Here is a 15,289-nt window from a genome sequence, read left to right as displayed (position 1 = left end):
ATCTTATTTAATGGCTGAGATGTTTCATCAGATTTCTCAATTTTTAAGATTGTTTTTCGTGTTTGTTTAATTGGTCGTTCTTTGCTGTGCACCCTAAGAGTGGATCGTATGGGGGGGAACATAAATCCTTTGTTATCACGATAAATATGGACAGACGTGAACTTTGAACTTACTCTCTCTGGAGAGAGAGTTGAAACCGCTTACCGCCTCAGATCAGGTCCAGAATCCTGGCAGTCATTAGCTTAGTTCAACTCCATTTTGAGAATGTAAGTACAGTTAAAAGTTATGATGCGGTTTATAGAACAGGTCCTTCAGCAAATGAAATGTTGGAGTAAATCCATTAAAAAACAACACATGTTTGTTTAATGATGATAAATTCCAGGGGCATTTTGCTATTTTTAAATAGTGTCCTATTGATGATGGTTGTATTTTTAGATATTCTTTACACTGATTAGTATCAAGATTACCCCAGGCGGTATTCTCACCTCACATCTCGGGTCGTCGGCAAATTTTCGAATGATATATTTCAGACTCCTGTGAAATAGAAATAGAAATGGTTAGATCAAGTCTGAAGTAATAACAAACACATTCATTTATTACTGAATCATAAAATTGCTTCTTTGTCAATTTCATTGAAGGAATGGTGCAGTGACCTGGGAGCAGGAGGGTGGTTGGGGGGGGGGGTCCAATGATGGCCACGACAATATTGTATCCAGACAGATGTAAATTTAAAGTTTTCAAAATATTTTAGCCAATTCACAAGAATTTTGCAACTTTTTGATATGCAAGACCTACTGTACCACAGCTACACATCAAAGTAAAACATTTACTTGCAAGGCCAAACTGTCAAAATATTCTGTCGATATAAACTGTGGGTGATTGCTTATTCCTGGCACCCTGGCTCCGAAGAGTATGTGAAAATGTCAATGATATGTTAACAAAAGCTACAGCACATTTTCTTTTTCCTTTAATTTTTGGTTACAAAACTATCGCGAAAGAAAAAGGAAACTGACATTATTTATATTCAAGCAACGGTAAAAGACAAGACAACCAATAGACGCCTCTCTCGGCAATATCAATCTCTGGTTTCAGGAATTTGCCCTTCCCAGAGGCCAAAGGATATATCAACAGAGATGAGGAACTTAAGTGTTTAAGTTTTCGCAAAACATTACGTTCAGCACAGAGTGCTCAACGACTAGTTTCACAGAATCTGTTCAAAGAATTAAAGTTTATGATAACACTGCAAGCTAACAGAGACACTATTGCATGGGGCAAACTTAAATGTTTCACAAGGATAAACAAACATTGTTTTCTTTATATATTTTTTATCTGTCCATAGATATCACATTGCATCAAAAGGATTCCTTCTCATCAACTTACAAGGTCCTGGGAGCCATGAATTAAGAAGAGGATTGGTTTGAAAGTACAAAGTTGTAGCTTAAAAACCTTTTCTTCAGGAGATTTTACTGCCTTAAATGGGACTTCTAAGAACCCGGTCTACACGAAACCACAAATACAAAGGTCAAAGCATACAGAAAAGGCACACGTAGGAGAACCAAGAAAGCAAACACGAAGACTTACGTTGTTAGTTTCCTGTGGTAGAGCGCACTGTAGGATATAAAAAGAGATGTTCTTGTTAACAGTCTAATATAATGTCATGATAACATCCCACATAGCTGGGATGACAGGAAGTCATTGGATACATAGTAGGAGAGTCTTAAATGCAAAAAACCTGAAAGGCTAAATATCAACAACTTGAGAGCAAACCGCTACTGTTTAACTTGCATCATTTGTTGAAAAAACTGCATAATTTGTAACATATGTAGCTGTTAATAGACCACGGCTAACATTTGCAACCATTGTTAACTACAGCCCTTCTAGACACTGCTACTTGTCACATTTTTACAGTGTTGTAACATGTAAACATTGTTGGTAATTGTAACATACATATAGTGCTATGTATGAAATCTACAGTATCAAATATAACGTGTTGCAACATACACAGGTTTGGGACATGTGTAGTGCTGCTTGACACATACAGTGTTGTAACATGTATACAGTGTTGCTACTTGTAACATACATATTGTGCTACTGATCAAATCAACACTATCAAATATAACGTGTTGCAACATACACACAGTGTTGTGACATGAAGTGCTGCTTGACACATACAGTGTTGTAACATGTATAAAGTGTTGTAAAATGCATACACAGTTGTAACAATTAAGCATGGTGTTGTACAATGTACACAGTCTATAACATGTATACCGTGTTCTAACATGCATGTATCATGCAACTTAATTGGCACATCAGTGCAGCATTGTAACATGTAGGCCTATACTGTGTTGTTATATGCATTCAGTGTTGTAATAATTAAATCAGTAAAATGAATATTGTATGATGTATGCAGAGTTGTAATGATTAAATGTCTACAACTATTTACTAAGGTTAAGAGTTGCCACATTATTTTGGAAACTGCTGACAGTGTATAGTACTGAATACAGGTCATTGTTGGGTGTTACAGAGTGCACAGTGTCACTTGGTGGATTGATAAATAAGATAAGCCACAATTGATGGTGGATTACAAAATTATTGAACACAGTTTGACCAGAATTATATCTTTTACTTTTCAGTGTGTACAGCTAAATAAATCTCGAATACCAATGTACGGCTAAGCAATGTGACATTTTTACGGCCAAATTTAATTGATACTTTAATTATGGGTAAAAACGATGAGACCCTTTTTTTTTAGAGAAAAATTTATGCCAGCTCACAAAGTATTTACCAAACCTCCATGACTACGAAAGCTTCAGATGATTTTGTTCTGGCTAAGTGTCAACATGACACCCAAACATTAATAGTTTGAAAGATGACTTTAAAGATCAAATTGTTTCCTATTCTGAGAAGATGGAAGACCCAGTGTCTTCTTTTCTAAGGCATCAACCAATCAGGGTTGGCTACGGAAAAACCTGTCCATCTATATAAACGTTTCAGCCATTCTTGTACTGTTAACTTCACAGTCTTGCCAAAAGGTGCTTCTCAACATCATGTCTCACCGATCCTCCTCCTCCTCCTTGGCCCCAAAACATTTTTGTGCCGAAAGAGGATGTGATACCTACTGGCCCCAATCTCGGACAAAAGTAGGCCACAAAAATAGTCTCAAAGTGTTTATGCAAAGCAAAGTACACCTGCCCCTCCTGGAAAATATTCATGCACTGATTTCAAGGGCGTGAGCAGATTTGATCGAGAACGTATGACCTTAACTTCCTCTAAAGACAATCCTTTTGAAATCACTGAACCAGAAAGCCACAAGTCATGGGGAGGGAGGGGGGGGGGGGGAACAGGTTTCAAAATAAATCAATGTTTAATTGGATAAAGGGCAGATACCTCTGTACACACATAAGGTCACAGTACTAATATACTTTGTATCACATTTCTCTCGCACGTTTCATATCCATTACGAAAATTGGTTGCACTTTTCTTTATTCGTTTTTCTCAAAAACCCATTGCAAGAAATAAAGGCAATAAGATTGTCATATGGTGTCAAAGGTCAATTAGAAATAAACTTTATCTCATACATCAATGAAATTGAAAAAAAAAAAAGAGAAAAAGAAAGTAGTCTTTCCAGACTCACTTCAAACCCATTTCACGTAGATCTCGTATCACTTACTGTCACTAAAATACTAAGTGACTTTCAAATCATTTGTTCCAACATTTCACAATTCAGAGAGATAAGATAAGTCAATACTTGCGCTAATGACGATGGGCAAATAGCTACATTAATCCATGCAAGATATCTGAACCACTTACGATATACATGTATCCTATTTCCACATTTTAGCCCTTAACTCAATTCTAGAATTCTACTTGCAATGCAGTTAGCGGCACACACACACCGTAATAGTGTCAGAGGATTTCTAACTTTGACTATAGATGCAGATGAAGAGAAATCTATGTCATGATCAGAAGCAGCTCGTTATTATGATTTAATTACCGAATCATCAAGGTTTCTTTGTTTATTCTATACACAGTCTCTTTAGCTCGTACCAAAGCAAGGCGATATGTTTTTCGCAGAGTTTCTGCTCTTTGTAGGTCTTGAGCTTTGGTTTTTTTAAGACCTCTCTCTTTTTTTTTCATATGCCGGATCCCGATTGGCCATATATGATATTTTACCTTGTTTTATAGAGTATTAAGGAAGTCTATATGAGTCTATGGAATTTTATCTATATCTTGAGAGGTGTGTGTTTTTCTCCATTGGCTTATTGTCTGATGGAAACTTAAAGGGATATATGAAACACGGTGAATATGATACTAGAAACAAGGAAAGTACTTAAACAGTCGAAAAACAGTTTTAATGTCACTACATTACACAACACCAACTTGGAAAGGAAGGGTTCTCTTTTTCACACCACTACGATGAAGTAAAGTTTAGTCAGACTCGATTCTCCCGATTCTCCCCTTTATAGCTCTCCACTTAGAAACGGTGATTAAATGATTCGCACGGCATGTGAGACCTCGCATAGAAACGATTTGACTATATAGCCTCGAGATAGTATGCATGATTTCCTACATGGTTTCATTAGGAAGCACCAAGAAACTGTGATCGCAAAATAAATACCGTAAAATATTATCATCACGGACGTGAGCAAAATAACAGCTCAAAATGTCAGGACTGGGATTGAGAATGTCAAATGTGGAAGCGCTATGTTTATGGGAGACCACGGTTCACTCTTTAACTGATTGCACGAACGGCAAATTGCAGGAAGACAGCAGCTATTAAGTAATATGATAATATTTGCTAAGTGACAAATAAGTGGAAGCAGAAAATGATACGTTTCTTTTTTTTCTTTTCTCCTTCTGTCTCTATATTACTTGTTTACTATCCACTGTGCAACATGTAGCATTGTGATCTTTCAAATTGTTGAAAATTGGCTTGATGCCAATGATTTGAAAGTTGAAAAATTACTATGAGATACTGCCATTTCCATGAATAGTCAAGACAATTTCTCATTCACCCTTAAGAAGAGAAACTGCCTTACCCCTTGAACCCCCCCACCCCCTCTTTTTAGGAGACCATATGGGTGAAATATACTTACACTTTAGGAAAGGAATCGGCATTCATCCTTAAGAAGAGAAAGTGCTTTACCCCTTGAGCCCCCCCACCCCCCTTTTTAGGAGACCATATGTGTGAATGTACTTACACTTTAGGAAAAGGAATTGGCATTCATCCTTAAGATGAGAAAGTGCTTTACCCCTTGAGCCCCCCCCCATCCCCCCATCAGGAGACCATATGTGTGAATGTACTTACACTTTAGGAAAAGGAATCGGCACTTACCATTAAGAAGAGAAAGTGCTTTACTCCTTGAAATCCATCCCCCTCACCCCCTTTTAGGAGACCATATGGGTGAACATACTTACACTTTAGGAAAAGGAATTGGCATTCACCCTTAAGAAGAGAGAGTGCTTTACCTCTTGAGCACCCCCCCTCCCCCACCCCCCATTTAAGAGACCATATGGGTGCATATACTTACACTTTAGGAAAAGGAATAGGGAGTAACATCCCAGAGAGTGCTGGCAGCCAGTCATCAAAGTCAGCACTAGAGTGGAAAGAGGACAAAAATGAGTTGAAGAAATCATTTCCTCTGACACTAAATTGTTAGATCAGCAATGGTTGCATTCATCTGGAAACACTGGACGGTAGTCAGATAGGGAAATGTTATCGACAAATGTTGGACGTTATCTACACTCCAGGGTTTAAAAAAGGTTCTTATTTTGTTCATTTTTGTTTATATTGTATATTTTTACTAGCTATATATTTCCATAATTGACATGATCACTAGACATGAGTATCTTTGCCCATCATTAGTTATTCATTCTTTTCTTCACTTTTATTTTTCTTTCTTAATTTTTCCCAATTAAAAGACAAAATTTTAACGAATCTGAACACGTGTTCTATTCATGGACAAAGAATGACAAAGCAAACATGGAAAAGCAAATAAAACGACCTCAAATTTATTTCTACTTACGTCAGTTGTAACATTCTTAGAAATGTCATCATCACGTCTTCATCGTGCAGGACAGACTCGTCCGTAGAACTGTCGCTCTCTTCGTTGTTTATATCAGCCCGTACTCTGAAACTGACGGAAACGACGAAAGAATTGACATTATCAAACCTGGCATCGTCGCACACTCTATCGATAATATTGCTCTTTGCTTTCTCAGGTGAACAACACCATACACAGATCATATCATTTCTGTCTCCTTGCACTCAAAATGCTAATAGGTTTGTATATAAAGGCTTCAGGCTAAACTAGCTAATACAATTCTGGAGTAATAAATATACATATACTGAGGAGACTCAAAAAGTGAGAAAAAACCAGATAAAAAGTATTTACTGAGAATTCCACTATGAATATTACAATCAGACTTTAGCAAATTACAAAATGATAGTACAAGGATAAAGTTACCACCATCAGGGAGATAAGCAAACTTTGTAGTCGTAAGGGAAGAGGTTGGAAACAGGACTGTTAAGGAGGACAGAGGTGTTTAATCTCTTTAAAATGAAAAAAAAAATAGAAATGAGGGAGGGGCGAGAGGGTGCTGATGATGAATAAGTATTTCTCGATCTTATTTATGTCTAAACTTCACTTCAGCTATTATTTTGTTGTCTCTCTTCTAATGTTAAGGGACAGATGAGTGACAGTCCTCCTGTCCAAAATAGGACAATGAAATTAAGAAATTAGAAACCATGGTTTGTTATACCCTTATACCAGAATGCAAAGGTTGTCAATGAAGAGTATATTTTGTGTTCATTATAAACCATGGTTAGTTATACTCTTATACAAGAATGCAAAATCTGGCAATGAAGAGTATATTTTGTGTTCATTATAAACCATGGTTTGTTTATACCCTTATACCAGAATGCAAAGTCTGTCAATTAAGAGTATATTTTGCATTCATTAGAAACCATGGTTTGTTATACCCTTATACCAGAATGCAAAGTCTGTCAATAAAGAGTATATTTTGTGTTCATTATAAACCATGGTTTGTTATACCCTTACACCAGAATGCAAAGTCTGTCAATAAAGAGTTTATTTTGCATTCATTAGAAACCATGGTTTGTTATACCTTTATACCAGAATGCAAAGTATGTCAATAAAGAGTATATTTTGTGTTCATTATAAACCATGGTTTGTTATACCTTTATACCAGAATGCAAGTCTGTCAATAAAGAGTATATTTTGCGTTCATTAGAAACCATGGTTTGTTATACCCTCATACCAGAATGCAAAGTCTGTCAATAAAGAGTATATTTTGCGTTCATTATAAACCATGGTTTGTTATACCCTTATACCAGAATGCAAAGTCTGTCAATAAAGAGTATATTTTGCGTTCATTAGAAACCATGGTTTGTTATACCCTTATACCAGAATGCAAAGTCTGTCAATGAAGAGTATATTTTGTGTTCATTATAAACCATGGTTTGTTATACCCTTATACCAGAATGCAAAGTCTGTCAATGAAGAGTTTATTTTGTGTTCATTATAAACCATGGTTTGTTATACCCTTATACCAGAATGCAAGTCTGTCAATAAAGAGTATATTTTGTGTTCATTAGAAACCATGGTTTGTTATACCCTTATACCAGAATGCAAAGTCTGTCAATAAAGAGTATATTTTGTGTTCATTATAAACCATGGTTTGTTATACCCTATAACAGAATGCAAAGTCTGTCAATAAAGAGTATATTTTGCGTTCATTAGAAACCATGGTTTGTTATACCCTTATACCAGAATGCAAAGTCTGTCAATGAAGAGTATATTTTGTGTTCATTATAAACCACGGTTTGTTTTACTCTTATACCAGAATGCAGTCTGTCAATGAAGAGTTTATTTTGCGTTCATTATAAACCACGGTTAGTTATACTCTTATACCAGAATGCAGTCTGTCAATTAAGAGTATATTTTGCGTTCAATAGTAACCATGGTTTGTAATACCCTTACACCAGAATGCAAAGTCTGTCAATTAAGAGTATATTTTGCATTCATTAGAAACCACCATTTGTTATACTCTTATATCAAACTAACATGCACAAGCAATGGTAAAGCCATGAAGTAATGTTACAAAACCTATCACTTCTTGTAACATCCCCCTACCAGCCCCCAACCCCCACCCCATCATGACTACAGTACCCCCAATCTGTGTCACCATCATGCGTACAACACAAGTACTGTGCACCTCCTTAAATGTTTGGTGCCACTCCAACTCAGAAATCCTTTGGCTTCGGTCCTGGTTGTACATGGTGTTTTTTCGAGTAGCACAATCAGCCAAGACAAAGGATAATATTAACATAGATGTTATTCTCCAGCTGACAATTAAATTACCTGCCATGATAATAATACCAGGAAGCTATACCACAGCTTTAAGAGGATGAAGATAATAGAAGATAAAATAAGCAGGAAACAGCTATAACAGAGATCACAATCCCTTTCCTGCTCTTAATCAAAAATATTTACATCGCAAGAGAATAATACACGTGTGACAAGATAATAGAGGATTTTTAAAAATTTATTGCAAAGGAGATTGTTGGTTTAAAAGGTAGTTAGATAAAATGCCTAGCAGCTAGTGTACCACATGTATAAATGGTACTGTTTGGTTTTTATTTTCTCTCTCTAGGCTATATCTGTTATATATATATATGGAAGAATGGGAAGGGGCATGGGGTGATTGGGGGGGGGGAGATAAGGTATGAGCTCTGAGATGACATCTCAGCTAAAGTAAATGAAAAACTGAAAATGAAGAGAAATAGTGTGCAAATTAAAGTTATTTTATTCATTTTTGTACTTTTATTCTCTCCTTACTAATTTTGTTTGTTTGTTGTTGCCTATTTCCAAATTTATAATTTTTGTTTTGCAGCAACAGAATTAAGTTGAATTTATGTTGATTGAAAGGTGAAAGTTATGAAAAAAAAACGTATAATGTATTTAAAGACGGTCTATTAATGATTAAGATTCATTTCTGAAACCAGGAGTTTGCACTGACAATCCAGCAAGGCCAATCACAATCGAACAATTGATCACGTCATCGCACTGAGCCCAAGGTACGATGCACTTTTCCCGTGGATGGTTTTTAACAGTCACATTCGAGATCATTTCACAGGTCATTATAAACTTAAGAGTGTACTTTACATAAGAGGGTTGTATAAATCAGTCCTATTTCAAAACAACAATTTAAGAAAAAAAAAATTAAAAAATCTTTGACGAATTGGAAAGTGCAAATGGTTCGATACACAATAACGTCATTTTGTTAAAAGCATCTCGCTCCTCATGGAGTCTTTGCTTTCCTTTTCTTTTCTCTTTTCTTTCTAATTTCTGCCGAGAGTCGAATACGAACGCTTGTAGGCAAAACACCAAAACAGTACGTTCTGCTGGTACCGATGACGTACGTGCAGTGAGATGAGTAACTGAAAAAAATCCCAATAGCTGGTGCTAGTTTAATAGGGCAATGTGGAATTAAGTTACACCGTCATACCAGTGGTTAGATCCCAAGGTCGAAATCTTCTACCTCAACAGACAAATATCTCGCTTGCACTCTTACAAAGTCTTTAAACTTAGAAATCTCGGACTTGAACGCAAGTCTTTCTTTCAATAACCTTTGTATGACATTGCATTTTTGTTGTTGAGAAAACCAAACCAAACATTGTATGTGTGACACTTGCACTTAAAACCAGTGGTCTAATAATGTATTTTGGGGGTAGTCTGTAAATTTCCTAGAAGTATATATTTAATGATTATTTAACAATTTTTTTTTCTTTTCCTGGTAACGTTCTACTGGGGATTCTCTCCATGGTGGCAAAGGGCCAGCATTGCTCTTGTTTATTTTCTACCTTTGTGTTTGCAGGCTTCAAGGGATAATTAAGGATGAGAATTAAGAAAACAAACACAGAGTTTGTGAAACAGAGCACATCACTAAATTAACTCACATTTACTACAGCTCGTTGCTGAGATATAAATTCTTGCAATTGATTAATTTTATTGCACAATAGTTATTTGTGAATATATCATAACATGGACCACCCAGTCAACTGTCTTTGATTTCCATGAAAAATTTGATATAATTATATCATCTTGGAAAAATACTCACATTATTTAATATTGGTAATGTGTGTTCAAGTGATTTCATCACAAATGGAGAGTATTTTCAATTAATTAGGGGTATCCTCATGTGCACAATTAGTTCAAACTAATGGAAAACAATTTGTTAATGGCGCTGTCCGGGGTATGAATCTGCAAATAATTGAGTACTGCACTTATCTGACAAAAAAAAGGGGGGGGGAATTAATTTTTTTTAAATCTCAGCAAGTGGACAAACTATCAAGATGGGAGTTGCATCAAAGTGTTAGAACTTTTCCATTTGCTGTGTGTAATAAATTTTAGTCTAAATTGTTTTCCCTTTAATGTGTACCTTTAAGAAGGAATATAATTTGGTTGGATTTCCAATATTCTGATGAAATTGCAAATTTTCATGCATTTTTTTGTCAGATATGATATGTAACTAAATTTTTTGTCATTTTTTTGTTGGTTTTGTTGATCCATTGGTTTTCTTCTTTGGTTTCATTTTTGTAGAAACTCATTTGTTATCATTTTTTTTTTTCTTTCTTTCTTTGGGCTATATGACATATCATGACTTAAAATCTGCTTACTAAAGTGATCCTTAAACACTTCAAAAGTTGTAACAGTTTAAAGGTTTATAGGTTTCCTGCATTATCTGATCAAGACTTGTACCTAAAACAAAAACCTTTTCCTCTTAACGTGGGAATACCGACTATAAACTATGTACGCCTACCTAGAATTTGAACCCAAGAACCGGATTGTGAATTTAAAAGCCCATTCAGAATAAGCATGTACTAGATTTACTGGAAGTATCGCTGCTTTACAATAAGGAGGATAGATTCATCTCAATAACTCAATAAAAAATACGATTTAAAAAAAATGAGCATAAAAGATGTGCAATATAAACAACTTTCCCTGGATTCCACAAAATCGGTTTTCCTTAACGAGAAAGAAAAAAAAAGCCTGAATGAGACTTGGTTAATCTGAGAAACAGATCAATTTTTTTTGGACAAAGTTCAAGTAGTATCATGCTTGCAAGCGATACGTGCAATCCTAATAAAGCCGTTAATGAGTATTATCTCGGCTTACTGCATCGAGAAAACGTTCTCGGCAAGACAAAAAAACAAAACAAGAAAAACTGAAAGAAGTCCAAAGCTGTCGTGGGCACGATGCCACATCCAGCACAGTGCTAAATGCAAGGTTTTTTACAAGCAAACAAATTATTCATGCCTCCTCAGCAGATATTTGATCAGCAAATCTACTTTTCCAGGACAGAGAATAAAGGATTCGCTTGCTCAGGTCAGCTGCTGCATCTCGTTGCTACACGGGCTGCTTGTTTTCCGTGAAATCGGCATCGATTTTTTTCCGGAGCTGCTGAGTTTGTTATTCCGATTATTGTTCGTCGGGATGGAAATGGTCTGGTGTGGCCAAAGGTCAGCAGGTACAAAGACAGCCAATATCTATATATATACGACAAACCTCTCTTAATATCTAATGCAGTGTGATGTTGGGTTTGATTTTTGCTTATATTAGGAATTGATGTGCTTCAATACTTAAACATTCTGAATGCAGTTCAGTTAATAATATGCTTCCCTAGACAAGTTTCATTTCAACAGAACTAAACATTATTTTTTTTGTATAAAGTCAAAAGTGGGTTTTTGGCTCAACTGCAATCTTGCCTCGAGTTATAATTCGTGTTGGATTTGTTGGCACTGATAGAAATTGGCAACTCAGTGCAAGACAGCTGGCTACAGTTTAGATATAGAGGACAGAACGACCCCCTTGAGAGAAAAAGTGTGGAAACCATACAAAACAGGTTGATCCGAGAATCTGTGATAACCTGCGGCAAAGGAAATTCAGTATGTGAAATTGTGGGAACTAATGGGACTTTCTGTGACACAGAATATTTCAAGCTGTCTATGTATTGTATTAACTATAGGATTAGATTGACTCAGGTTTGCCACACTTAGAAACACATATTTTCACACTACGTCACTTGTTTTAAATTCACAGGTTTCCACACAGTTTTACATGTTTTAGGAACAAATGAGAACATGTGATTTTTACCTGGAAAAAAGGGCTCCAATATAACACAGGTATTCCACATATATGTTGATATGTATTAATTCTTTTGGGTTTCACTTATGATCTTGTGTGATCACAGGATAAGCTTGCCACACTTTTTATTTATTTATTTGTAAGGGGCTAGATGATACTGACACGTCTGAAGGGCAAATAAACTACAGTATATATATCATATAAAAATGTCTACTTTATATGGTCAGAAAACCTTCCCTCTCTGAAAACAATCAACCTATAACTAACAACTTACACATGCTTTGTACCATACGCCAATCACAGCCCCTCCCCCCAGCCCCCCCACCCCACTTTGATATCATCTCCTCTTCTCCTTCCTGCAAACCTACCATGCACTCATACGCACTTTTATTTTTCTAATTTGCATCTTATTCATAGCTCCAATGATTAAATATTCTCTTGAATAATTCATACATGTCCAGAATCATTACATTCAATAGAATGATTTAATAGTTATTTATTTAATAACACTTTCTGTGAGTACAAGCCTATCCGACAGACTACTGATAAAACCCATATATATTCTCAAGCTTTCCATCTACATATTCATTGGATTTCCAATTATTTTTCTTTGCATATTCATTAGTTCATTCTTCCTCGGGGGCACAAGCAGGTCATATACGTGGAAGGAGAGAGTTCAACGCAAACTGATCGTGCTAAAGCAGCAACCTACGAATGCCAAAGAGGAACTTTCCTTAATTAGTTTTAACTCGTAAATCAAGAACCTGATGACAAAAATCTCTCTTGAGATGCTAAGAAACATAATTTACCACTGAAACAGTCCCAGTATGAACATTTACGTCAATCGTTTTAGCGAGAAACTGAAGTTTAGTACCGTGCAGTGTTTTATAGTGTTTGCAACAACAACAAAACTGCTGCATCATCTTATCTTTCGCTGCAATCACATATGATAAGAATTTCACTTAATTGAATCCCAATCCAATTGCAGTTTTGATTTATAGGTTTGATTCTACCTGGCTGATAGAACACTGCACCATACTGAACAATTCTTCTGTAGCATATATACTGATTCAAATACCCACTACCCCTGTGAATTAAATTGAATGAATGTTTTATAGGTTTGATTATACCTGGCTGACAGAACTCTGCATCATACTGAACAATACTTCTGTAGCATATATACTGATTCAAATACCTACTACCCCTGTGAATTAAGTTGAATGAATGTTATATAGGTTCGATTCTACCTGGATGACAGAACACTGTATCATACTGAACAATACTTTTGTAGCATATATACTGATTCAAATACCTACTACCCCTGTGAATTAAGTTGAATGAATGTTATATAGGTTCGATTCTACCCGGCTGACAGAACACTGAATCATACTGATAAAAATACTTCTGTAGCATATATACTGATTCAAATACCCACTACCCCTGTGAATTAAGTTGAATGAAGTTGTATAGGTTCGATTCTACCTGGCTGACAGAACACTGCATCATACTGATAAAAATACTTCTGTAGCATATATACTGATTCAAATACCCACTACCCCTGTGAATTAAGTTGAATGAAGTTGTATAGAATCGATTCAACCTGGCTGACAGAACACTGTATCATACTGAGATAAAAATACTTCTGTAGCATATATACTGATTCAAATACCCACTACCCCTGTGAATTAAGTTGAATGAAGTTGAACCAAAAAGCAGCTGGTTTTTTTTAAGATGCGATACTGGATAAACTATTCCCTGGAAGTGACTTTTAGCTTGATTACCACTCGAGAACTGATTACCATTTTGGACTGAGACATGTTTAAATGCCAAATTTATAAGAAAAAAGAAAGGGCAAAGGTGGGTTGAGTGAGAATTGAGCACATGCCAAATCATATAGACAGAGAGTGGTCCAGAAAAAACTCGGGGGAAAAATTTATACTTCAAGTGAAGTGAAAGACTTCAATTCATTATTACTGTGCCGTTCTCTAAAGATGGACGGCTCTGATAAGACTCTCTGATATTTGATGGCCACTCCAGTCTTGTCATCTTCGTGTTTGTTTCAGCACTTCTGTACTACCTTCTTTTTTTTCCGTCCGAATTTGTTAAATTTTCATTAATTTCACTAAATTATCAACTCACAAATGTAATCTCTGCAAAAACTAGAACTTCTTGATAATCATCGCTGATCTATTTAGAATAGTAAAATTTCTATATTTTGTTTTTGTTTTTCCTTTCCAATTTTTCTCCCCATGTTTTTTTATTTTTTGAGGGGGGGGGGGGATCCTGGAAGATGTGAAATGGCTAAGTGATGATGTCAAACACTGATAAAACATTTATTCCTTTTTTTCCACCCTGTGGATTTTAAGACAACAAAGATTGCTATCAGCAATGGCTAGTCTGTCCCCTAAACAAAAACAATTTACCACAAAAGGAGCAGCTTGAAATCATTTTTAAAAGTAAACATGAGGCCTAGGGAAGGGGGAATAACTCTTCACAGAAACCTAAAGAACAAACAAGAGTCAGATAACAAATAAACAAAGGTGGGAGGAGAGTTTGGCATGGATGACGGTCAGCATGTAGCTAGTTGTCAAAACCTTTCAAGAAAGGAAGGTCTCAACCAGTAACAATGTTCTACCTCACTCGGCTAATTCTCGGAGATATGACGGCTTTCGGCAGAAATTGTCTCAAAATGAATGCACTGAAATGATCAAACAGAATAAATCCTGTTTAATATCACTTATTCACACTCGTATACAAAATACACCACGGCTGGATTAACCAAAGAATGAAAACTTTCAATATGGCCCCCTGTGGCCTCCTGATGGATCCCCTCCCCCTCCCCCTCCCCTCTTCGTATGCTGTCTGGAAAAATCAACTCCCCTAAGGGTCTCTTAATTAGGAATGAGGAGAACAGTGGTTCAATGAAAATGACTGTTTAGCCAAAACGAAGTGAACAATTTTGGAATGGTAGATTTGAAAGGTGGAGAAGGTTTGGGCGATGTCCAGGAAGCAAGATGTAGCGGAAGGCGGGGGGAATGTTATAAAGGTTTCCAGTCATGACTGTTTTCATAGATGGGACAGGTAGGAGAGGAGTGAGGTCAATGTTAAAAGAAATGTTC

At 36.1% G+C, this 15,289-nt stretch overlaps 1 protein-coding gene across 1 annotated transcript in view; it reads right to left on the bottom strand.

The window, feature by feature from the left end:
- LOC139961276 (C-Maf-inducing protein-like) overlaps positions 1 to 15,289 on the bottom strand; it is an 85,024-nt gene that overhangs the window by 10,549 nt on the left and 59,186 nt on the right. Inside the window, exons 8-11 of the mRNA XM_071960374.1 lie at positions 6,027 to 6,137; positions 5,532 to 5,597; positions 1,582 to 1,608; positions 486 to 534 (exon numbers count right to left, since the gene is read on the bottom strand). Of these exons, the coding sequence (XP_071816475.1) occupies positions 486 to 534; positions 1,582 to 1,608; positions 5,532 to 5,597; positions 6,027 to 6,137 (253 nt within the window). The remainder of the gene's footprint in view (positions 1 to 485; positions 535 to 1,581; positions 1,609 to 5,531; positions 5,598 to 6,026; positions 6,138 to 15,289) is intronic.

This window comes from Apostichopus japonicus, chromosome 3 (genome assembly GCF_037975245.1).
Source record: "Apostichopus japonicus isolate 1M-3 chromosome 3, ASM3797524v1, whole genome shotgun sequence".
In the NCBI taxonomy this organism is placed as follows: Eukaryota; Metazoa; Echinodermata; class Holothuroidea; order Aspidochirotida; family Stichopodidae; genus Apostichopus; species Apostichopus japonicus.
The sequence above is the reverse complement of the archived record's forward strand: the minus strand, read 5'-3'. Positions and strand labels throughout refer to the sequence as shown.